The sequence below is a fragment of the Pezoporus wallicus genome, unplaced genomic scaffold (assembly GCF_028554395.1).
Source record: "Pezoporus wallicus isolate ANWC-B61680 ecotype Strahan unplaced genomic scaffold, APGP_CSIRO_Pwel_v1 contig_5069, whole genome shotgun sequence".
NCBI lineage: Eukaryota > Metazoa > Chordata > Aves > Psittaciformes > Psittacidae > Pezoporus > Pezoporus wallicus.
Window position 1 is genome coordinate 6779089 of NW_026642361.1, and position 26308 is coordinate 6805396.

The window sequence follows — 26308 nt, forward strand, 5'->3', positions numbered from 1 at the left end:
AGAGTGGGACAAGGAAGAAGGATGAGAGGCAACCAGCCTGCTCTGCAGGAGGGACAATCTCGGATGGCTCTGGGGAAAGACTTCTGCCTTTGGCATCAGTGCAACAGAAGTGGCTGCCCTCGGGGGTTGGGCGTTGTGATGGGTGAGACAAACAAAGCTCCAGCTCCCATTTCTTCTGCAGTCACCAGAGGGACTCGTCACCCATATGCAGAAGACATCTGATGCCTTCTTCCTTTCTGTATCATTGTTCTTCTTTCCTGTGCTTTTATTTCCCTGCACATCTCAGCATACCCCTTCCAAACCTCCAGATAAAACACTCAGCAATAAAGCAAGTGGCACTGACATTGAGTGAAACCAAGGAGTGCGAAGCTGGCACTTCACTGAGATGAATGAAGTGGAAAGGTTCATGCTTTTGGTTAAGGCTGCCTGCAGACAGACAGAAAACATTAGGTTAATTAGGCTGGGACTTTTTTTTTTGGCAAACAGTTAGAAATTCACTAGTTTTAACAGATTTGGTACTCTGTGATGCACTCACACCAGTCTTTTTAACTCAACTCACTTAGACACAAGAGAGTTATTTTACATGAAATTATAGAGCAAAACTGACATTTCTCCCTAAACTAAAGGAACGTTTCCAAACAGCTCCAATCCATGCTCATCTTTACAGTTCAGTACTCACTTAAGAGCTGTTCTAGTTTGGGTAATATCTTTGCAGAAAATGGCACAGTCAGATTCCATATTTACAATTTTTCCAGACTTCCACATCTACTCACCTTGTTAAAAGTTAAAAGGAATTCATTGCTTTTTCCCAGACTACTTGTCCTCCAAACTCAGCCTGGAACCTAAAATTAAAAAAAAAAAAAAAGCAGAAAAAAAGCTATTGTAGTTGGTTTTTCACTATCTATCTCAGACATCATCAGTAATAAGCACATAAAATGCAATATCATGAGTTTTAACCATCTTAGTCATTGCTGTGGTGTCCCAAGGGTATGTGGGAAGACTACAGCCAGCCTGTAGATCCTATCTGTACAGGTGCAAGGGGCCACTTGTGGTCACACCATCACTGTGCCTGTCTGCTGCCACTTGCCTGTTAGCACAGGTAGTGCCATGGAGCCTGCCATATTGACAGCCACCCCCTTTTCCCCTGAAATAAAGGGTTATCACTTTCTCCTTTGGTCACAAAGGAGGCCAAAATACCAGTATCTCCATTAAACAACATAGAGACTTCACGTTTTTTAATCAGGGTAAGATAGCTCTTGTGCTAACTCAAATTCCCACTGTACCTCTGAGAGGAATACTCACTCTAAGTAGTGGTAGTTAAGCTAAGGAGAAAGTAAAATCCAAGTAACTTTGTCCTAACGCTGGGCTTCATCTTGCTCCCTCCAGTTCTTGATGCACAGAGCCTGAGTTCTTAGCAGAGATGGACCATGCATCAGCAGCTGCAATGTCCAGCCTAGAGAAGAGGTGCTTGACTCTCTTCTTTCAGGCAGAAGACCTTTTATAGCTTTGGTCAGCTCTGCTTCCAGAAGGCCACTGAATTTTGGAGAACAGGAGAAAGGAGTTTCCCTGCCTGAGTTTTAAAAGGAGCAGACAACACTCTCCTGATTTTGTGAAATTAGTCTTCCTAGTCCCAATCAACTGTTCATGACTTCCAGGAGACTTGCTCAGTGAAATGCCTGATTGGAAATCACAGCAACTGAGTGATGACAGTGGCAACTCTGGGTCTTTCCAGAGATTTAAGAACAGGGAAATGCCAGAGTTAATCCTTATGGCACTTAAAGAATTCATATATCTTTAGTAAGCAGGAAAAGAGGTTGTGTTTTCCATGTTTTTTGACTTAGATGTCTACACTTTGCCTAAACAATACTTTCATGCCCTCTTTTTTGGCACTGATGCCTAAATTCAGGAAAAGACCTGCTGAAGACATTGGGTTATTTTCCTACTAACTGGCTACCCCTTTAATTAACTCCTACATAAATAGAAAATTGACAGCCTGATGTCATTCCTGATGTTGATGCTGGTGATATTAAGGTTGATTTTAAGTGGCTCTCCATTCTGTAATGAGACTGGTACTCTATTCAGTTCCTGGTGAAAGCTAGAGAGCAGGAAAGATTAGGCTGGTGGAAGATGAAAATGTTACTGGGAAAAGCACTCAAGGAACATTATAAACAACCTTTGGATAGAAGGAGCCTTACTTCGGTTTGCAGCCGAAAGGCCCAGTTAGATGCTCAACCAGCACCTGGCAATCATGTAGCTGCATTAGCTGGCATGGGGTCTCTCAACTCCAGCTGGTCAGGAGCTTGCAAAATGACTGTCCATTACATTTATTATCTCCTGATTATTCTATTTACAACACATGCTCTCCCCAGGGGGGCCCCTGGACAAGCTGCTGCAGAATCACTGTATGCAGCAGTTGTACTGTGGAGGCTCCTACTGTAAGCACTCGCCTTCAGCACTCAAGAATCTGTACTGGCAAGCTGTTAGTTTTCACCTATAATTACCCAAATGGTTTGGGATCTCCCTGTCTGTGAGACACTTCTCTCCTCAGGTGATCAGACTGTCACACTGGCACTCAGAGGATATGCTCAAGCTGTTGCCTTGCCAATTTAAGAAAGAGCAGGACCTGCTTGCAACGATTTTGCTGAAGAGGGCTCCAAGCTTTGAGGTATTTTCCCTTAGCTTTAACAGAAAGGTAAAATTCCATGGAATCTCTTGACTTTTACAAGTACCTCATAAAATCTAACAAAGCTTCTGCAGTGATGATAGCAGTGGTAAAGAGGAGGCATGCAATCAGTATTTGTGAGTTGGACACATCATTGCTTATCTACATTTCACTACTCAGCACTTAATCTGTAAATAAAAAGGACATCACTGGATTATGGATCCAAATCAGAAAAAAATAAAGGACTGTATCTTTTCTGAGAACTTTAAGGAGAGTGGGGGAGGAAGAGAACACAGGTCCCTGACAGAAATACATCAAATCAATGGCAAGACTTGCACTGTGGCAAAAAGATTTTGCAGTTCTGAGCGGGACACAAGAGCCCTCCACATTTTCATTAACAAACAAACTCGTCACCTACTATTTTCAAACAATTCACCCACAGCATTCAGATCAACCACCCAAACTATCAACACTGTGAGAACAAAAATGCAGCTCAAGCTTAATTTCTTTCACTTTTTTTTCCTTTGAAAAGCACCACACATCTCAGCCTGATTTTCATTTTGCCTACAACTCTCTACCTGATTTACATTCACATGCCAATATGCCTGCCATCAAATTTGCTCACACCATTTCCTTGTAGACCCCAAGAGCTGAGCACAGAAAGTTAATGTTGGTAGTTTAATGCCTTGAGACGGAGAATTAAAAGCTGTTCTCCTGGCATCAAATTAACCCCAGCTTTTTTGAATATAAAGTATATAGCAAGGGGTGACTCCCTAGGTCTTTATCAAATGGGTGAAATATGCCCACATGCACAGAGACTGAGATTAACATGAATTTACATAAAGCAATATGGACCTGTGTGGAAGAGCGGGTTGTATGAGGGAATACAAGGACCAACGCACACTGCCCACAGAAATCATTATTCTGTAGGAATGGTCACATTTTTTCCATGTGATGGATGAACAGCAGATTGTGTTTTGATACTGATTTTGGAACAGACCATTGAAATTAGCTAGTGGGGTCAAAGAGAATGAGGATATGAACTTACTGACTCCAGATAACAATATCCTCAGTTTCTACCTCATCCATAAAGCTATATTCTTGGTGTATGTCCTACTTCATCACCTCCAGAAGTCCAGGAGAATGAGGTTCCATCTGTGGTTTTCATAGAATCATAGAATAGTTAGGGTTGGAAAGGACCTTAAGATCATCTAGTTCCACCCCCCCTGCCATGGGCAGGGATACCTCACACGAAACCGTATCACTCAAGGCTCTGTCTAACCTGGCCTTGAACACTGCAGGGATGGAGCATTCACAACCTCCCTGGACAACCCATTCCAGTGCCTCACCACCCTTACAGTCACGAACTTCTCGCTTATATCCAATCTATACTTCCGCCGTTTAAGTTTGAACCCATTACCCCTTGTCCCATCACTATAGTCCTAACGAAAAGTCCCTCCCCAGTATCCCTATAGGCCCCCTTCAGATACTGGAAGGCTGCTATGAGGTCTCCACGCAGCCTTCTCTTCTCCAGGCTGAACAGCCCCAACTTCCTGGAAGCTCCCCTGTGCCACTGCCCTGTGTGGCCTCCCCACACCCCAGCACGGCCTTTCTTCCTCCTTCTCCCTCCAGGCTCATGTGTCTGCCAGCTAATAGAGTAGGGCTGTCACCTTGACAGGGTCAGGAGTGCTGGAGACACCCTGTGCTGGAGTACGAGGGCATTCACATGAGGAGGGGGGGAGAGAAGAAGGAAGTCCTGGTGCCTCTCTGTGCTGTGGCACCTACCACAGGTGTAAAACCTGGCCTCTCCTTCCCCTGCTGCCTGACCAGAGCAGACAGAGAGCAAGAATTAAACGCCACCCATCCTTTGCATGGGTACGGCTGTAGCTGATGGTTGCACAATACCAAAACACAGCCTGTGGCTCTGCCTCCTCACACTCCCGCACACAAGTCAGCCCGGAGCTGTCACTCAGGCAAATATTTTCCTGGCCTTGCCCCAAGCCGGTGACTGACTTCCAAGGACTCCCACTGGGAGAGCCCCCTGGGTGCAGCCCACGGATGTGAACAGCCCCTTGTCATCAGCAGTTAATTACCCCTTTTAACACAGCAGCTGTAGATTCTTCAGGGTTGTATAAACAATGCCTGTCTCCTTATCTATTGAAGTTCCAATCTGGCCCCTCATCAACATACTTTCTTCGCTGTAATTATAACATTATTAATGGTTATCCATCCTCTGCGAAGGAAAGTAATCTTGACTACACCAGTTAATCAATACTTGGACAAATGAACTAAGCTTTTCTCTGGGCCAGGACAAGTAATTGTAATTATGAGATGTGATCAGCTGGTAAAGTACAGCTACTAACGTGTATCAGCAAAATGAAGCTTAGGTATCTACCAAAAGACTGGTTTCACAGAGGCAGTATTTCTTTAAGTGTAGTTAAGCACTTGTCAGGAATCATTAGCTTTAGCTAATCAGTTATCATCCTAAGGAATGACAAGTGAGAGTCTAGTGGACTGACTGTCGAGGTCCCTTGTTGGCACCACTGTCCATCTGTCCATGTGAGCACTGAGCAGAAGGCACAGCATTCACAGTGAGGTCGCAGGGCATCAAAGGGAAAGGCATCAGAAGGCAGGGTGGATACGGACCAAAGAAAACAGTAATTTGCTACAAGTCTTGAACACTTTGAGGCATCTGGTAGTCAGTATGGGTTAGTTACGTTATGTTTGCTCTGTTTTCTGCAGAAGAACCGCATGTGCAACTTTGCAGAACCCTGGGCAGCAATTACAGCATAGGAGACCATGGAAAAATCTGCTCAGAAAATAATCTGGCCTCTTTTCAATTTACATGTAGATACATACACACACTGAAAAACTGTATTGCCTAACTGAGGAGCCACACACTAGATTAATGAGGGTAAATAGTAATTTAAACACAGAAGGGAAGGAGGGCAATAAAATACCAGTTTGCTTGTTTGCTTTAGTGTTCTAATAAGACTAGAATAAGTAGTTTTTGTTTAGGGCTTTACAGATCCCAGTACTGGGAAATGCCCAACAGTGAAAGGTGTGCAGGCTGCAAACACTCAGGCAAATGTGTGAATGTAGATGTACTGTCTGTCATCTTAGCACAAAACGTTGTACAGGGATCTGCAAGAAATAAAGGTCCTTTTTACAGCAGCAAAGATGAAGCCGTCTTCTGAAAGGGAAACACAAGTCATCTTTCACCATGCTGTAGCACCTCAGGCAACTGAAAGTAAGGTTAAAGATGGAATCAAAGGGCACAGATGCTGTCTATAACAACTTCTGGGGTGAGACTGCCAGAGAGGCTGGCCAGGAGAGCAGTCACTCTCTTGAACTCGGTGATGCTGGAAATTGAAGTTTTTCATTTGCACTACTTGTTTACCAGCAAAAGGAAAACCAGTTTATGGTTTCTTTCCCTTATGCTATGCCCAGTAGAAAGCAGAAACTCGGGAATTCAAGGGAATCCAGAGAAATCTCTTGTAGCTCCTTAGTAACAGCAATGGCTTTGTGCAAATTTTGCTCAGACCTCCTGTAAGACAGCCTTAGGAGCCACTGTGATCTATACTTAGCTCAAAGAGTCACCTAACTGCCAATGACCATCACAGCAAGGAGACATATTCCTCCTGCTCCTCCAGATGTGTGATTTATTCCAGAGCTAATCAAAATGGCAGATTTCACTTAAGCTCAGACCCCTGACAAGGTTTGCCTGGAACTTAATAAGGTCAGAAAGATCCAGGGTGAGAGCTGCCCAGCTGAATGGAGACACCTAGTAATACTACATCTGCAGTAGTTACCCAAGGCTAATTTTAGAGAGAAAAGCTCTCACAGGCTACATTTCATTTCACCGTAAGTAAACTCCTCATAGAAGAAATTTGCCCCATATTCACTCCTGCAATCTGAAGGGAATGAATGCTGCATTTCTGTGTTTTACAAGGAGTGGAATAATTGTACCACTGCAAATTCCCAACCACGAAGCCAGTACTCCTGGTTTGTCCAGTTTGCCAACAGCTAGGCCCAGTGTACTGCTCCAAGAAAGGGCAGCAGTAAAATCACCCTGAGACTCAGCAGACATTTAAATGGGCACCTCTGTCCCAGTGCCACTGAGGGACGTAGCACTGGAACTGACAATTCTCCTCCTGTGCCAGGACAGAGGTACTAATGGCTTAGCACTTGTAAGAAACTAACAAAAAATGGTGCCTTTTTTCTCTTAATATGCTAAGATTAGGTAGTTCTTCTGCTACTGATAATCTTAAATCTCTCTCCCCTAGCAAGGTGATGTTCTGTTTTTGTCTATCTTCTATCCCTTTTCCATTATATCTATAGAGCTATAGATACATCTATAGCTCTATAGATATATCTATAAAGCTCCCCACTTGGGTCTCCAGGAAAAATGTGCAAAATGGGTGCTATGAAATTCATGCTCTTCAGCTGCTCTGAGGCCACTGACAGGTGCCATTCCCATCAAGGTAGGTTCTCTCTGCTGCCTGCCCTATCTCCTCAGCAAGTGCCTAGATTTCAGCACCCACACCGACTGCTGCTGCCACCACCAATTTAAGTGGCTTTCAGACTAAAAGCATTTTTAATAGCAACTTTATACTTACGATGAGCATAAAGGGTAAGGTAGACACAGATTCTCCCATAGACAGTCTCATCACTATCTAGCAGCAACAGGTAATTGCTGGGTTTTTTACATTTTAGCTATGTAATTTGAAGTAAGACTCCCAAATCCTCAGCTGTGCAGATCATTATATTTATTAATAGCTTTTATCTTTATAGCCATTGCTTTCTTCCCCCTAACCCATTGACTCTCACTGGATTTTAAGAGCTCTACTGAATGCATAGTTTGGGACAGAAATTGCCCTTTTACAGTATATTTGTCCAGAATCTCTTTCCAAATAGCCCTGATAAGCCTTAATGTATCATAAATAGTCAATATTAACAAGTGACTAATTACACTCTTCTGGAAGGCTGTTCCATTCCAACACTGACCCCATGAGCAAGAAACGTATGCGGTCAGGGCTGGCTCACAATCATTTCCAGACTAAAAACTGAACCTCCTTATAGTCCAAGTGATTTCTACTCTCAGTAAAACTGGGGTTAAAGGCAGAAAAATGTCATCCTGTCTTGTAAAGCAGCTTAGCACATTTACTAAATGCCTCTGGGAGATGCATCCCTTTTTCACCAGAGCTTTATGTGGCCAATTCAGCTGTAACAGTTCTGGCTACTTTACTATCGACAATTTGACAAGTGGACTCAAACAGGAAACATTTTGTGATTTCCTTTCACAAACCTGGATGGGGAAAACATTAAATAGAAATTGAAAACCAAGTTCCATTGGCATTTTTCTTTCAGACCTATTTTCCCAGGGAATTTAACTTCATTTTCAGAGGAGTGTTCCAACAGACTGCTGGAAAGATAACATTTGCTTCATTTCCCTTCCCTCCAGCCTTAAACAACCAGGATTTATACAGTTATTTTTATTATCTTCAGATACCACAGCCTTGCTGTTTATAAAATGTAAGAGGTAGACAGATAATTGTACTATTTCACTAGTAAACAGGGAGCTGAATATGAAGCTGAGCTCAGAATTGGAAACCCTGTCAGAGTGTTGGTGAATCATTGTATGAAACAAATTGTTCACTTTCTGTTCAGTCCATTAGCTACAAGGATGGAAAGAATTGCTCTCACAACGCATAATGCTGCAATTTCCTATATTCACTTAGCACTTCCCCTTTCCCTTCTGCAAATCAGAGGCATTACTTTTGAGATTTAATTCGCTCCCTCTAACCACGTTCATTCCCAACTCTGACAAACCAAGCTATTGCTCGGTGAAAATGCAACAGCTTTTACACAGCGTTCACAAATACAGTGCTCTTCCTCTCCTTTGGAAATAAGGTAATGGCAGGAAAACACAGGTAATTATATAGACGCCCCTCCGCGTATCCAGCTTCAAACAGCCCCCATTTCAATTCTCCTGAGCTTTTTGAGAGATGGCGTATCAAAACTGAATTCACATGAATCCCATCCATTAGTATGCCAGACTTTGTGTTGACATTGTGATGAGAAAATCAATACTTGCCCACAGGTACCACACAGTTGCTCATGCTCATTCCTTGTGTTTGTAAGCTTGGGGGAGCCTTTGACATTTTTAATAGTCCCCCAGGTGTTAAGGGTTCCTAAGCAAGCTGCTTAATGCAATTCTGCCTCTGAAGTAGGGCAAGGAAAAGTGCATTGGTACAACTGAGAGCTCTGACTCTCCTGGAGGGCTTCACTCCAGCAATGAGGCTGGGCTTAGCATCTCAGGCAGAACTATGTGCTGCCAACCGTATTCATCCTCAGACCTGCAGTAGGCTGCCCACCTCTGCATGGCAATGGCCTGGGTGTGCACAGCAGTGGGAACCCACAGATCCACTGAAGATCTACTCACCTCAGAGAAGAGAGGCGACACTGTGCAGCTGTGAATGACCTGCACAGCTTCTGCAGGATGACTGCAATGGGAGGGAGACCTGGAAAGGATGACTGTGTCGTCTATCATAGCATCATGAAATGGGCTGGACTGGAAAGGACCTTAAGATCATCTAGCTAAAATCTCCCTGTCATGGGCAGGGACACCTCCCACTGTGCCTGGTACTTTACAGGGATGGTGCTGGTGGCCATTCATTGTGTTGGGTCTTATTCAAGCCAAACTGAGGTATGAGAAGAAAAAGATCTGAAAGGAGAGCTATGAAACAAAATTCTTGGCACTTTCCAACCTCTCTTTGCTAACTTCCCTGCACATATGACGGCACACACTAATTGATCCTGCTACACAGACACCCACACACACAGCCTGAGGGTTTGCTCTATAAAAGCAACCCACAGAAGATGAAAAGTGGTCATTTGAGGCCACAGGAGAAACAAGGAGTGGGAGCTCTGCTTTGAGACTCAAGTGGCTTCCTAACTTCTGCTCTTGTCAATGAGCATGGACCAAGTGTCTTTCCTTGGACGCATGACCAACACTAGGAGGAAGGAATGAGATCTTGGAAAAGATTAGATCTTGTTGCCTCTGCATCTTCTGTGCACTGCATTTTTAGTCTGGAGATAACATTGCCAAAGAGGCTTTTAAAAAATGCCAGCAAATGAAATAAGGAACAGACCTCGTATGCTTGACTTATGGCTCTAGCTCCTGCTCCAGCAGACACAGATCTATCTCAGAATACAGTGACTGAATTGAGACCTTAAGGTAAAATGTAGCATTTCAGTCCAGCAACTATGAAATCTTGTTTGAGCTACTTATAATTGAACTGACTAGCACTGTCTCCGAAATGCCTCTTGGAACGTGCTGGTTTTGGAGCAGTTGAGATTTTCACTCCCTGGTTCCTGTGCAAGACACTTGCTTTTTCACTTTACCTGCACGTAATCTGTCAGGGCTAATCATTAAAAGGGAATTCAACCAAAAGCAAATTGATCCTCCTGACAAATTCTGTTAGAGTGGCAATTCCACTGTGTGCATGACCTTTTTTAACTTACCATTTTAATATCATTTAACTTACCATTTACCATTAACTGGTTGTACTCATATCTGTGAGGCTAGCAATTCACTACAAGGAGGGATGGTGAGGGAGGGTAGCATTTTAGGTGTACCCATCAAGCCATGGAAAATGACACCATCACACCTTCAGCATTACTCTACTTTCATGTAAAGCACCAAGACTGGGAAGGGAGCTTAGTGGCAACCGAAAGAAAAGCTCAAGGCAGAAAGTGGGAAGAGCACCAACCTTTCCATAATTAACATATCTCTTTATAATTATTATGGAAAAATAAAACAGCAACATGTTTCAAAAGGAATTTTGCAAAAGAAACAGAAAACAGAACTGGTTTATTAGGAAATAAAAGTGATTTTTTTTGTGCCATGCTGGTGCCAAATCACCTATTTTGTCTCGTGTGAAGAAGCAGGACTGTTTGGCTCTAGAGTGCTTAATTGTTGCTTTGTTATCAGAACTGTATTCATGCTGAAGCTAACGCAGAAGGCAGTGATGTAGGTGTATTTGGGTTATGTTTCAGGCCATGTGCCAGTTTAACAGAGACTGAAATCTACCTCTTGCTGCTTTGCAAACAGCTTTTACTCCAAAGGTGGAGCGTGGCAACAGCAGCTTCTTCCCCATTATTTTTCCTGGACTTCTGAAATTTCTGAGTACATTAAAAGATGTCCACCTGAATTTCCATCACCCACTTGCACTTTGAAGTACGTGACTATGTAACCCATTTTACACTTATTCCACCTGAATAGTCCACCCCAGGCCAAATCCCAAGAAGATGCCAGCACGCATTTTTAGTCTTGTCTTGCCATCTCAGTTGTCAGCAAAGAAATACGAATTCTTACTCTGAGGTGTTGGAGGGCCTTTTTAAACTAAATGTAGTTGTTTTGAATAGACATCAACAAATTGTGGTTATTTTCATGTTTACTTGTGGTTTCCTCTAGGATGAGTTACAAAATGAAACAACAGAGGTTTCATGGAGTATTTCAACTGGGCTGGACATTATTTAGCCTCAAGATCAGTTAAGTTACAAAAAATTGCCAGTAAAGATGTCAAGGACATCTCTGCAGTCCTCGCCATGTCAACTAGGGGGACTCATTACTAATAAATATTCACCAGTATAACCAGAATCTCTCTTAACTCTGTGTCTCAAATATACTTTGAAGCCCAGAAAAGGAATCTGTCACTGTTGTCCTACTCTTCACAGAGAAGGCAAGAATTTATCTGTGAAACATCTCCAGAGCTGGAGTGATTGATACCACAGAGCACAGACATTATATCACAGTACCAGAATTACCCCCCTTTGAAAATCATTTGGAAATATGGTAATGGCTCCCCCTGAGAAAGAAGGGAAGCTGCCATATTTCTAAAAATGCATAGTCTGTCCTGTTGAAACAAGAAGTTTCCAGGTTGGGGTGGAAAGCTGATTTCCTGAATGGAAGAGCATTGCACTAATCCTTACCCGACCCTCAATGTGACACCGGGCTCAGCAGCAGGTCTGGTTCTCAGGGTCCCTGGCCAGCTGTGTCAGGGGCCTGAACCAAAACCCCCTTCTGGACTACACCAGTGGGTTTCTTTCCCGTGGCAACCAGGGCAGTTAGGGAGAACAGGCTGTTCTGTGCTCAGGTTTCACCAAGACACAAGTTTGATGTGTGGCTGGAGCAATCAGGCTCAGAAGCTTGGAAGAACTCCAGGTTCTTCAGATTGTTCAAGGCAGCACAGTCTTCCTGACGGCCCAGATGTAGCACATACAGGATGAAATATGCATTTCTGTTGTGTTTATAAAGTTGAGAACCTTTAAACCTTGTTTACAAAAACAACAAAGACTGGTTGCTCTCTATCAGCCTTCTGCCTCTGGGTAGCCTTAACTAGCAGTTAATTTGCGCACTGGGCTCGCTCAAATGTCCTATGAACTTAAAACAGAGCACCATTGTCAGCATTTAAGGCTACGCTCCAACCATGCATTCTATGGTCCTGCACCTGGGCTGGGGCAATCCCAAGCACAAATGCAGGCTGGCCAGAGACTGGATTAAGAGCAGCCATGAGGAAAAGGTCTTGGGGGTGCTGGTTAACAAGAATCACAGAATCATAGAATGGTTATGGTTAGAAATTACATTAAGATCACAGAATCATAGAATACTGAGGGCTGGAAAGGACCTTAAGATCATCAAGTTCCAACCCCCCTGCCATGGGCAGGGACACCTCACACTACACCATGTCACCCAAGGCTCTGTCCAACCTGGCCCTGAACACTGCCAGGGATGGAGCATTCACAGCTTCCCTGAGCAGCCCATTCCAGTGCCTCACCACCTTCACAGTAAAATACTTCCTCCTTATATCCAATCTAAACTTTCCCTGGTTAAGTTTTAACCCACTACCCTTTGTCCTATCACTACAGTTCCTAATGAAGAGTCCCTCCCCAGCATCCCTATAGGCCCCCTTCAGATACTGGAAGGCTGCTATGAGGTCTCCATGCAGCCTTCTCTTCTCCAGGCTGAACAGCCCCAACTTCCTCAGCCTGTCTTCATACGGGAGGTGCTCCAGTCCCCTGATCATCCTCGTGGTCCTCCTCTGGACTTGTTCCAACAGTTCCATGTCCTTTTTATGTTAAGGACACCAGAACTGCACACAATACTCCAAGTGAGGTCTCACGAGAGCAGAGTTAAGGGGCAGGATCACCTCCTTTGACCTGTTGGTCACACTCCAGAAGTTCTGAAGAAGCAGCTCAACATGATGCAGCAGTGTGCGCTCACAGCCCAGAAAGCCAACTTTCTCCTGAGCTGCATCAAAAGGAGCGTGACCAGCAGGTCGAGGGAGGTGATCCTCCCCCTCTACTCTGCTCTTGTGAGACCCCACCTGCACTACTGCCTCCAGCTCTGGGGCCCCCAAAATGAGAAGGACGTGGACATGGACCTGCTTGTGTGCATCCAGAAGAGGGCCATGAATATGATCAGAGCCTAGAGTACCTCTGCTACGAAGACAGGCTGAGTTGGATTTGTCCAGCCTGGAAAAGGGAAGGCCCAGGGGAGACCTTGGAGCAGCTTCCAGTACAAGGAATCTGGAAAGGGACATTTTACAAGGGCATGTAGGGATCGAAGAAGGGGGAATGGCTTTAAAGAGGGTGGATTTAAATTAGATATTAGGAAGAAGTTCTTCTTTCCCATGAGGGTGGTGAGGCACCGGCACAGGTTGCCCAGAGAAGCTGTGGCTGCCCCATCCCTGGCAGTGTTCAAGGTCAGGTAGGATGGGGCTTTGGGCAACCTGATCTAGTGGAAGGTGTCCCTGCCTGTGGCAGGGGGGTTGGAACTGGATAACGTTTAAGGTCCCTTCCAACCCAAACCATTCTGTGGTTCTATTAATTCCCTAAGGGAAGATGGAAAGATGAAGAACCACTCTTTAGTGTTGGGCAATGCCTGAAGGAAGAGGGAGAAGTGCAGGTGAACTCCCAATGCCCCGCCATGGTGCCTGCTGACCATTGCTGTTCTTGTGAGCTGGCTGGAGTCTTTTCATAAGGAAGCTGAAGACTTTTCCAAGCAGTTGCTCTAAGGGACTTCAAGTTGTCTATAGCCTCTCCCCTGGTCTCAAGATGGGACTGACTGTGCTAATATCATTCCTAAGAGATAGCAGCCTAACCTGTTCTTCCTAGACAATCTATCCCCCATGTTTCACTATTACACAGCTTAATGCTCCTCTTCTGCAGTGTAAGTCCATTAGCCCTTGAGGCCGGAGAATAGTTTGTCCCTTTCATTTTGCAGCTATTTTGATGTGTTTGAAAAAGGTTATCATGTCTCCCCTCAGTCTCCTCTGCTCCAAACTAAGCAATCCCAGCTTCCCAGCTCATCACACAGAAGCTAGGCTGCTGCTTGTGGGTGATAGCTTTCAGTAACTGCTGACTGGGCTGGATTTGTACCAGCAGCCTGTAGGTGAAACCCTTCAGCAGCTTTAGCTCTCTGAGCTAGGCTGTCCTTTACAAAGATAGGAAACTTTCTTCGGTAATCCATTACAGTGCAGCCATAAATATACCTTATAGTGCAGTGAATTTCTGGAATTTTCTTCATTACATTACAATATAATAACAAAAAAAAAAAAAAAAGGAAAAGACCTTACTTTGTGACAGTGTCCTGAACGGCTGAACATAAAACAGGATTCTAAACAGGCCTCAAAAAGTAGAGAGGGAAAACACAATATATTGTGTTAACACCTTTCCCACTCCATCCCCTCTACCAAACAAATGAAATGAAATGCATGAACCATGTCTTGGTTTGCAAATGAAAGTTGGTATTTGTATTTGCTGCCATGTCTCAGAGTGTTGTTTTTCATTTTAGACTTTCCATGGTAGTAAACACTGCAATGCTTTACATTCATTAAGCTTGGGCCCATTTACTCTGTGCAGGCAAAGCAAGTGCATATATCTTAGACCCATAAAGCATCAGTTCAGAATTACACAGGAAATAAATGAGCCTAAGCCAGAAGTCCAATTTCCAGAGTCCAGCTCACTACAGCTAAACAAGCACCTTAGATAAATATGGCCTATTTTAAATGAAACATTAGTATAATCTGATAACTGTCAATAATTCTCTCATTATGCCTAAATGAGCTTGTCATCGTAGGAGATTGCTGCATGGCTGATCTTAATTTGCTAATAAAAACCACAGAGATGAATTTCAGCTAAGCTGAAACTATTTGATTCATAAAAGTGCAATAGTGCACTTTTTAAAGCATTCCTTCCTAGTCCTGGCTCCTGGCTGGCTGAAGCCCAAAGCCAGTTTGCTCCACAGCCTGTAGGAAGGCAGCTTTACTATGCAAAAACAATGAGAAATTGTCTAAGTCACTATTATTCCTCAGCCCATTATATTTAATTTATTTTTAATCATGTTGTATAATAGAAATAAAATCATTGGATTAAGCATATATCTAGCAGCAAGAGCCCATTATCCTTTGACAATGTTCTGTTTCATTGACATTATATCTTCATTGTAGACAGTTTCCTTGCCATCATTAGTCCTAAAATGACTATTGGATTTCAAGGGTTTCTCCCTAATCCATAATAAGATTTACTTAGTAACAGCACAAAACAAAACAAAGATATGCTTCTGTTGTTTTACTGCTATGGAATTCTTATTTTAAGCTGTTCAGAAAAGTCAAGAATAAATCCAGATATTATAAATGTTTCAACTTTTCCTGCATTATTCTGATTAAAGGGAAAGCCGCAGTAACTTTGCAAGCTAGGAACTTTGTTACTCATTGCAGCTTTATTTTACTTAAGCAAGCAACAATACTTAGTTCTTGAACAGAGTAAGATCTACTATTCCTTGTACAATGATTTTTTCAGACCACTTAAAGCAAATCTCAATACAGTCCATTTTCTCCAGAAAGGGCTAAAAGGGGTTTATCAGATTCCATGGGAAAAAAAAAAAAAAAAGGACAAACTTCCATGCCAAGGTTGCCAGCAATTCCTCTGTGATAAGTGGTAGCTAACAGAGTCAGCACTAACGTCAGGAAGTTAAAAACTGCTCCGGCATGCTGATCCCCATGGGATAATTCAACAGCTCTTCATCTGTACCAACGGCAGTCACAGTTAAATCTAAAACTAGATTTTTCCACACCCTATTAACAGCAGCGTTGGAATGTAGCAGGGATCATAGGGAGAAAAGAGCATTTTCTGTTATCTCATAGTTATCTTTGAGGAGGTGGCAGATTTCCCAATGAAAAATTATCTTATAGATCTGCCTCTTATTTAAGGATATGCTGGTACTATCAAGTGGTGCTCTTTTTATGCTGAAATTGCTAGCAACAATTAAGAGTATCTATCTGCATGACTCTTTCAGCTGTGAGAGCAGCTTCAATAAATACCTATTTTCCATGCATGTAAGCTATAACACTTTCACCTATACTGACATGATCTGCATAAGCCATGTGGTTTCCACTAAGAAGGGTTTATACAATAGAGCCAGCTCTCCATTATCTTGGCTAATAGGGGAAGAGAATAACCCAGATAAAGGAAAGACATGCATAATTATTGCTTCCAGATAAGAGCCAGCTCAAATATTTCTGCACTATGCTCCCCAGACAGAGCTTGTACTTCTGTCAGAGCTTGCTAACTTAGACTTTATTAATTCAGGCATTACCTGCATCCATCTGGTACAAACTAGGCAGCTTGGGTGTCTCCATGATTTAATCACCCCACAAGTAATCTACTAACTGATAATTGTCTTGGCTGTAATTAAATAACAACTTCCATATTCACCCTTTTATATGTGCTGATACTGATACAGCATAGACCCATTCATGCATGGCCATGTCAAGGTTGACTGTGGCATAATGAGGAAAGGCAAATTATGCATGAAATGCAAGAGAAGTATGTTCAAAAGACAAGGGAATGCAGAGGGCACACAATGATGTAGAAGGGCTTTATATACACATCTAACAACCCAGAATTAACACAAGCACTTCTCTTATTCCCATATGGCCCTTGTAGAGGAAGTACGCTCAGGACTCTCATCAGTAACACAGGAAGGAACTAGAACTACCTTGCTACACCAATTGTCAGAGGTTTTCCATTTTTTTTATTATGTTGCAATTATTCAGCCACGTTGAACATTTGTCAGGTGTGAGAGCTCATAATCTGTAACCTCCACGGACCTTTTAGTACTGATACATAGCCTTCCTGATCTCAGCACTGGTATATAAATTGTATTGTTCAGTCACAAGAGACACTCAGTTCTGTTACAGATATATGGGCAAAACATTGTCTTCACACTACAGAAAGAAATACAGATTCTCTTATAAAGAAAATTAAAACGTTGCAAATATTTCTTTCTGGATTCCTATGGGAGGAAAAGGATTATAAAGAAAAAGACAATGAATTCAGCAACTGTTTCTTATACACTGAAGTGAAACATCTTATGGAAACAAAACCATTGCCGGGTAAGTTTTTAATGGTGTACTTCTACATGACATTGTATTGAGGAATTGATGACTATATTTTGCCACATTCCATGTTGCATTTACAAATTAGCATTGCCTTGGTTTGTCTGCACATTACAATCAGACAGAGCTACACAATGATGCAAGCCATAGGCCAAGCTGCAAAGGGAAAATTGATAGGTTTGAGAAGTTAGCCGTATCATGTGATGTTACAAGACTGGCTACAGAAAAAAGCAACTAACAGCAAATTACAGTGCCACAAACATCAAATCCCCAAATATCTGTTCATTTTGCTTAAAGCATCACATACAGTGTTCAGATCACTGCGGAGGTCCTGAACAACATTTTCTATACTCCTGGTATCCTTCAGAATCTCAATGCTTTGTGTATATGGATTGAAATACACAGAGAAGGGACGATTGATTGATTTGGCAAAGTCCCTGGAAGAAAAAACAAAATTAACATATCTGGGGTTTTTTGACTGCTAAAGAAGAGAAAACTAGATTTTTGAGTCAAGGGAAATATTTTACCTCATCTTTTCTTTGGCTTCTTCAAAACTTTCTGAAACAAAGTAAGCTTCCTGGAAGGTAGTGATAAGGCATTCTTGCAAACAGGTTGTCTTTGGATCAAATGTTTTCACATTGGCCTTGTCAGAGAGAGCATGCTGCAAAATACACAAGAGGATCTTTTAAACTGCATTTCAATACTGCTGTGCATCTATACAGCTGTTCATATATATAGCTTTTATATCACTGTGCTGTGTTTCCCTTTAGTTAATAGCCTCTCATTTTACATACACAGTGGTTTTTCAGTTTGAGCAGAATAAATCATTTGTTACTTAAAAAAGCTCTTTTTACAAGAGTAATTTTTCCCCAAAAATGATTATTAAAATAATACAGAGGAGATTAGAAATTCACCTGCCATGTAGGCATACAAACATAAATCCTCAGCTGGAAACAGGAAAGTCATCAAATAATCATTCCTAAAAATTTATCTGTACAACTACAAATATGTATATGCCCAAAATGTCACTTAACTGGCAGAACTGATGATCATCTTGGTGGGTGAACTGAGCCTGACCAAACCATTAATATAATCTGTGCTTTACATTTCCAGGCCAAAATCATATACTATTTTCCTAACAGTGAGTTTAAGAAACTATATATCTGAAAACCAATTAAATAATGCCCACTTATATTGCATGCTGACGATATGCACTACATTCTGCCACGTACTGCTGAGCAATAATGCTCTATATAGTACTGTAAAGAAAAAAAAAATAACTAAATAAAAAGGCACAAATAAGTACAGAGCAGACTATGGGCAGATGATGCATCAAATGCTGCTACCCAGAGAAGAAATTTCCAGTTAGCCTTTCTTTTCATGTGACAGGCACAAACCACTAGAAAGGATGCAGAAGTTCCAAAACTGAGAATCAGGTACTGAGATGTTTTCCAACACAATCTTTTTCTAGCCCCCCCTTTCTACTTGAATAATTGTATTAGCTTTTGGATCTACCTTAATTTTTAGAGCACATGTATTTTCATTCTCAGTGCTCTGTATAGAAGTATAAGCTAAGGAAAGAAAGCATATTTAGGTCAACTTTCAACCTTTTTCAGTCTTCTAATATATACCCATAGTGAAGATGTACATGAAAACCATGGAGAAATGACAGGGAGGGAGCAGATCCCTGACGTTCAAAGGTGATTCTTATTTCTTTACTTTTTTTTCTTCATGGACACTCTTTATAGCAGAGTAAGGTATTAATATTAAGGTATTCACCACACCTTTTATCCAAGCTTTTGCTTAAGCTCATTTCTAAATCCCTGTGAAAGGCTCTGAAAATATCACACTAGCTCTCAACCTGCAGTCTCCAAATAACAGGACATAAAACTGGAACAAGAACCTCTTCCTCCCACCTCTTCTATCTCCAAAAATAAATACATGAAAAATTAATGTACGAAAACTTAAAATGTCAGGGAATTTACTTTCTTTAGTACATGTATCTTTTCCTTCTCACAAGGTTTGCCGTTTCTAGCCAGCCATCAGTTAAACAGGTTTGAAAAAATAAAGTAAAAAATGGCCCGTCTTGAATAGCATCCTCTTCTAAATGGATTGCAGAAACAGGCTCACCATAGGCTGCTTTCTATATCTGTCATCACTTTCTCCCTTCAGAGCCATGATGTGGTTGAGTGGCTGTAAATTTAGGCATTTACCTCCTTCTACCAAAATGAATGTGTTTTTATTGACTGGGAATTAAAATGACCTGGGATGCTAACTATAGCTAAAAACAACTCCTCTAAAGGTGCCTTCATACTTCCAGGTGAGACTTGATGCCTCAGATGTCTAAAGCACAGTTTTAAAACTCTGGGTGATGCGCTGTGCAGGGGATCGAGAGTGATATGGGTCACATTTTCTTAGGAACCAAATCAGTAGGTGACCACTTCTGGCTCATGGTTTCTTTCCTATACTGTGACAGCTTCAACAGAAAGGGTGACAGTGTTGTGATTCCCTCTTCTCCTTCACTCACTAATGGCCTCTGCTGGGCTAGTCCTACTCCTTGGGATATAAGACATCAGAGGTGAGAAAGGATTCAGCCTGTGGCTCCTACATCATGAACAACTGCTCTGGTCACTTAGCACCGATTTTATAAAAAGGGAGAGTTTAGAGAGAAGAAAAAGCTAATTCTTTATCACAGTGGATGTGCTCTGAGAAAGCCCTTCTGGTTATTCTCTTCAGATCTTGTATATGAAATGACTCCTACTTTCTGGATCCCAGTTCAGTTTACGCATGGCAGAGGTGCTGCTTCACAAAGCAACTCTGCAGAGACTGGGATGTGCAGAAACCAGGAAACATACAACCTCGAAGCAGAGGGTAAGGACTCAGGCATGCCTTCAAAGTTAGGTGACAACCGATAAGTTATTTTTGGGGATGCAGTTTAGGAATGAAGTGCCTACATTCTGATGAATTCACACCCAAGATACCTATCTATCTCCATTCTTGGATACTGTCTTTTGGCTCTTGCATCAAGCAGGCATTGGCATGCCTACTAAAGCAACGGGAAACATCTCTGTGAATCTAGATGTTTTCAAAGCCTGCAGCCTAGTGCCTCTGATGTCTACTATTGACTTGACATGCTGACACCAGAGACGGCAGAGCTCAGAAACTGAACTGAACCTGCACACAAACCTTCAGATAGAACATAAACTGCCTGGTGTGAACTAGGTTGGTCAGGACACTGTTTCAAAGCCAAACTAGAGGTCTGGCACTTTCAACATTATGATGCACAGAATCTCAACGAAAAACTACCTGGTGAGTCTAAAAGCTTCCAAGCTATATTTTTTAATGCATGCTATTCACTTATGTTCTGGTTGGACATTCAGTTCTTCGTTGAACTCAAATAAGCAAGTATCCAATACAGATTTCTCCATTGGAGACCTCTTCAGTTATCCAAAAAAATGTCAAGGTTAACAATCATAAGGAAAACAGCATTTGGTCAGAGCATTTTACCATCTTGTGCATTTGTTATAACTGTCTCTAAGGGCCCATTCATACAAACTGTACTGCTTGTGCTAATACGGCCATTGGTGATTCTCATTCAGTTCATGCAACAAGTGTTTGGAGTGAAAATTCCAAATGAATCATCCCTGATTCCCAGGAAAAGCAGCACTATCAGACAACCAGACAGTTTAAGAATCAGACAACTGCCATATTGGAAATAAGCACAGCACTAAAGAAATGCCTCAATGACCTTCTAGATCAAAGGTTGAGACCGACTGAGGTACCTAACCACAGGTCTCTAGGGCCCAGGATGTTTGATGCATCTGTATAGGGATGGAAGATACAGCACAAGTCCTAAAGAAGACTTATGCATTTCCAAAGTGGCAGCTGGAGAGAGCTGGTCAGATATACTGGGGCATCTCAGAAGGCACTAGGCATTTACACTGAGCCGAGAACCATTAATCACTTCCTAAGTGACCACTACCATTGACACACGAAGGAAGAGCTTGGTCTTGCAATTTCTCCTCTGAGTACAAAGAATTGAGTGTAATAATATAACTTGGAGTTTTCCAGTTTCACCAACACCCTCCCCCCCCCCAAAAAAAAAAAAAAAACACCAAAAAAAAAAAAAAAAAAAAAAAATCTTCAGCTGGCAAGGAGAAAACTTCAGATGAGTTATAAATACAGCACTGTCTGCGGAGTAGAGGAGGGCAGAATAAGGACACAGATGAGAAGTTGTCTGTGTGCCAGTACTGATTTTACTACCTTATTATTTCAAGGCGGGAACAGAGTATTGGAAAACCTGCTCTTAAAGGTTTTTCTGATTATCTACAACACAGGTTGCAAATCTGACAGTGTCCTGATTTTACCAGATTTTTTTCTTTTTTTCATCGGTATAATTTTCTATATTGTTTAGACAAATAAGGGAAAGACTCTCTATTTAAAAAGGCCACTAAAATGAGCACCTGGGATCCAGAAGCTGTTTTCTCCATCATCTTCATCCTCTTCAGAAAACAGAGTCAAAGCTTTTATTTGAATCATTTTGGTTATGAAGGCTAATGCTGGCTCTCCTTAACATAAATTATCATTAAAACAAAATATGACATCGTATATGGACATCACATTTGACTTTAAAAATCTATACAGAAAGATCTGAAGTCTACCTCTCTGGTAAATATAGAAGCATATAACAGGGATATATGACTTGATCTACAGCCAACTAAAGTTAATAGGAGACTCCTTTAATGAAAGAATTCAAGAGAGCATCATACAAAGCAAATGGATTAAAGTTTCCAAAGACATTTGTACTGCTTTTTAGAAATAGTTTTAATAATTGAAATGTACATTATTTCTGCCTTATCTCTAAGCCCCAAATATATACTGTGTAATAGCATTAGCTAGAGTTAACCTGACTACATTAGGCAGAACATTTTATAACTACTTACTGTACTATTTGTTTCCCCCCAGGCTTCACTTCTAATCTTCTCTTTCTCCTTATTTTGTTGTGCTTTTAAAAGTTTTTTGCCTCATGCTTCCATAACATGCACATCAGGAGCTGCATTTTTCAGTTTCTGAAATTTGAAGTCTCAGTATTGAGTGAGGAAAAAGACTTGAAGAAAATCCTATATTGATAGGCTGGTGCCCACATTTCTCTAGCTTCTATAGTTCTTTGTTGCTGAAGTTGTTTACCAGATTTGCAGACCGGAGACATGTAATATAGAAACCGGGATGACTGAACAAGCCATTCATTCATCTGAAAGGCCCAAATACTGTAGGCCATTCCCAGCCTTCAAATAATGCAAGTCATTTATTTCTAGAAATTTCTAAAAATTATCCATAAAATTAGGCACTGTTTTGCGTCCTTTAAATAATATTGTTGCACTGAAAAGAGAGCTAATAGGGTGGGCAGCTGGAGAACAGCTTTTCTTCTGGCTGACAAAACCATGTTATTATCAAATGCCTGTAAAATCAAGGCAGCAAAACTCAACACTGACACAAAATCTACCTTCCTAGTGGCAAGGATAAATAAGTATTTGAACTTCTTCAGAGACTGGACAACAGGCTCACAATCACTGTTGTCTTAAGAATGGCAGTATTTATTTCTGAAAGGGCTTCTTCACTCCAACTCCTGTGAGAAGCATGGGATCTGCACATGAGGGTCAGATTTCATAACCATGCAATCTCAGTTTTCTATTCATCCCCACTCACCACAGAAATATCCAGTATTGTTATCATTTTGAGAGCAGTTCCTGCCATCCATGAGGATTTTAGTTAGAATCAGGATATTGATATTATCAGGATCTCAACCAAAGTCTGTTATATTAGCATTATCTTTCAGACACCTTCAGGTTAAAGAAGACATTTTCCCTCCCAATAGGTGCGAGGAGGTGGAAGTAAGGGAGTTTGCTTTCCCAGGAAACATCAGAAACTTGTACGGCTTGATGCAAGACTGTGCACCAATCCCATGGGCAGCCAGATATTTTCCTTCCTAAGCATTTGCCCGATGTATCTTGTTAAGAAGAGCACATTCACTGCCAGGTTTCTGGTGTAGAAACAGCTTTCCCTATGGTCATGTTAGCAGAAAACTTAGTAGTGTTTTACATTTTTTTCCTTACCTTTTACCTTATTTTCTACCATGGAGCACAGCCCCAGACGTTTTTCACCTTACCATTTTCTTCATGGAGACTGGCTATTTGTGGTATGGTGCTGTTCTGTGCCTGCAGCACACAAGTCCTTAGTTTCTCAATAACTGAAATGTCCAACTTAAGTCCCTATGCTCAGTATATGCAAGATCTGGAGAAATTTAATAGCTTACGATACACAAGAGGTCAAACCAGATGATCGAATAGTCCCTTCTGACTTCCCATGTATGAAATATATATGTAGAATAATAGAAAAGTATATAATATTATTGATTTATGGTAAAATTATTATGATATATGGCCATACCTTTGAAGCAGATCAATATAGTCCATTAGTGGGCACATTATTTAATTTTTGCCGTTGCTTTTCAAAAGGATTATTCTTTGCATTTATACTATGAGATTACTGGTGAGTGAAGAACACAGATTTGGGATCACAAATGCGAGGTAACAAAATATGCGGACTTGACAAGAATAATGTGTTTATGACATTGATGGTAAAAGATTTATTTCATTCTTGACTATTCATCTCCTCACTTTTATGCCCTTAGATTTTGTAAATGATGTGACAGGTACTTTCAGGGTCATTACCTAATGACTGTAACTGTTAGTTTAAATAAAGACCCGATTCTCTGCAGACTCCTGCACGGAGTTTGGGGCTTAGCACTGAATGTTGTAGGGCCAGAAGAAGTGAGACATATTCATCTCTCTGCATCTAACCATCTTTGCACTGTGAGTATAAAATATTACTAGGCTAATACAGAGCACTGTGGCTGAAGTACGCAATGAACTTAGAGCAGCTGTAATGCAACCAAAGAAAAATACTGGAGAAGGCAATTTTCTTCAACCTTTTTTCTACTAATGAAAGAATAGCAATTTGACTAATGAGCTTCACCATGAATATTCTCAGTTACAGGTGAAACGAACATGAAAGAAGAGACTGAGATCCTTCTATTAAACTGCTAGGTAGTTCACCAAAAAAGCCAGTGCAGGAGGGTGGGGAGAAGTTAAACATAAATAAACAGCAGATATATTGCAAAACAGTTTGTAAATACTATTATACATATACTGTATACATATACTATTCTGTACATGCTTTCTAAAACCAAATCTTTACCTGAAAAGCCACCAAGAGTTCATTTAGGTGCCAGAAGATGGAACTACTCCCTCTCCCTCCCTCCCATCTTCCCAAGAGAGAGATGTATTATGCCCCAAAATACTAGACTTGTGACAAAATACTTTTTGCTTGTTCTCTATGTTTTCTAGGCATAAAAAGAGGCAACAAATGATCCACTACAACTACTCACATCATGCAAGGTTAAACACTTTCACATTTATAAGAATAGGGCTCTAGGTATTGTCACACTGGCATGTACTTCAAATCTAGCATGAGTTCATATCCATTCCTTAACTTTAAATATGATTAAACTACTGAATCAGGACCCTAATAAATGTTGTTCTTTTAATATCAATAATGAATCAATTGAAATACGCTGGATTACTTACACCAGAACCACATATGATTTCAAAACATTTTTTGTATGTTGTAAAATTATATGCTTCTTTTCTAAACAAAGTTTTCAGAGCTCAAGAAACACTCACCTTTAAAACCTACGAGCCTCTTTTTACAAGAAATGCAAATTCAAACAGAAACTAGTTCTGTAGTTTGTAGTTGCTTTGGTACTTTGGGCCTTACAAATCCATTTCATGCTTCAAGTGCCAGCTGATATTTCAAACAAAGCTTTTAGGTCAATATCACACTTTAAAAGTAAGCTTTTTATCCTGACAACTTTAGCTGCTATTTGGAAGTCAAAATATGTACATCCAACTATTATTTTGTTAAGAATTAAAAAAAAAAGTTGATTCTGCTTTAAGGACACATACCTTTAATTCGCCAATAGAAGACAGAAGTCCTGCCCCATAAGCACGTAGCTGTCCTTCTTGCTTGCAAAGGCCAAATTCAATTGTAAAAAAATAGCACTGCAAAACAAAGATACATATAGTGCAGCTGCAAACAGGCACTTCAGCAATGACAATTGGTACCATATTCGCTTGATTGCCCCACTTCTTCAGAATTTCATGTCTTTCACATAAATTCAGATAAAGTATGTTGTTACTGCTAAGTACTTTAAATGTCATGGTCTGCAGTAGCAGAGCTTTGCACAAAAATGTGTGATTCTGCTTTTTTTCTGAACCCAATCAGTTCACAGGAATGGCCAGTTAGGAACAGACAAGCAAGATCATTTAGGTATCAAAAGCACTGATAGTAATCTGCAGAGATTTTTGAAACCTCCTGAAATAAATGAGGTGACTTAAAATAAAATCCTGCAAGGTAGCTGGTCTGCCTATCTAGAAGCCTCTGAATATCTCTGAGATCTAGTTCAGAGCACACAGCTTTAAGCTCGAGCTGTTGCCACTTTAAAGTGTGTCACATATTGAAGTACTTTCTTGAGTTAGAATTAACTTACTTACATGTATGTGTTTAAGGGCCTTCTTGAGCCAAGGCCTTAGGCTTCACTTGATTTTACACTGTCATAAATGAAGAACTAATATGCCACTTGGCTTCTTGAATTACAGAAAGAAAATTACAGTCAGTTGACTAAGTTCACTTGACCAATCCATTACAATTGTTCTTTAGGTCTACATTCAATCAGGTAACATATCTGATAACGAACTGATGAGGAACTATGAAAGAGAGGTGCTAAACTGGCATAACAGTACTGTAACTAACTTTGCTGTATCCACCCAACAAAGTTAAATGCTAGGAAGACCATAAGAAGCACAGATAGCTCACTGACCGCTAAATGCAAAAGAAGACAGTCACTTCTGCTCCTATGGTACCATGTTTTAGTTTGGTTTTGCTATGACACATCAAGATTACTTTCTGATGTTAGATCAAACAGTTGAGATTAAGCTAGTAACTATTTCTACATATGAAGGTTTTAGGAAGTTGATTTCTAACTTGAACAAAAACATTACATATATTGCATATATACACACAGATCTATATACATGTGTGCTTATTACGTTACCTGACAATT

The 26308-nt window shown here is 41.1% G+C and overlaps 1 protein-coding gene and 1 long non-coding RNA gene across 2 annotated transcripts in view; both read right to left on the minus strand.

The window, feature by feature from the left end:
* Positions 1-202: 202 nt before the first annotated feature.
* Positions 203-1522, minus strand: LOC130609928 (uncharacterized). Its single transcript, XR_008974916.1, has 3 exons — positions 1303-1522; positions 774-842; positions 203-426 (listed from the first exon to the last, which is right to left on the minus strand). It is a non-coding gene; the product is annotated as an uncharacterized LOC130609928 (long non-coding RNA).
* Positions 1523-17117: 15595 nt separating this feature from the next.
* The window catches only part of TPH2 (tryptophan hydroxylase 2), a 51585-nt gene continuing 42394 nt past the window's right edge, over positions 17118-26308 (minus strand). The window contains exons 9-11 of the mRNA XM_057429472.1: positions 25152-25247; positions 17655-17788; positions 17118-17564 (exon numbers count right to left, since the gene is read on the minus strand). Of these exons, the coding sequence (XP_057285455.1) occupies positions 17390-17564; positions 17655-17788; positions 25152-25247 (405 nt within the window). The 3' untranslated portion in view covers positions 17118-17389. The remainder of the gene's footprint in view (positions 17565-17654; positions 17789-25151; positions 25248-26308) is intronic.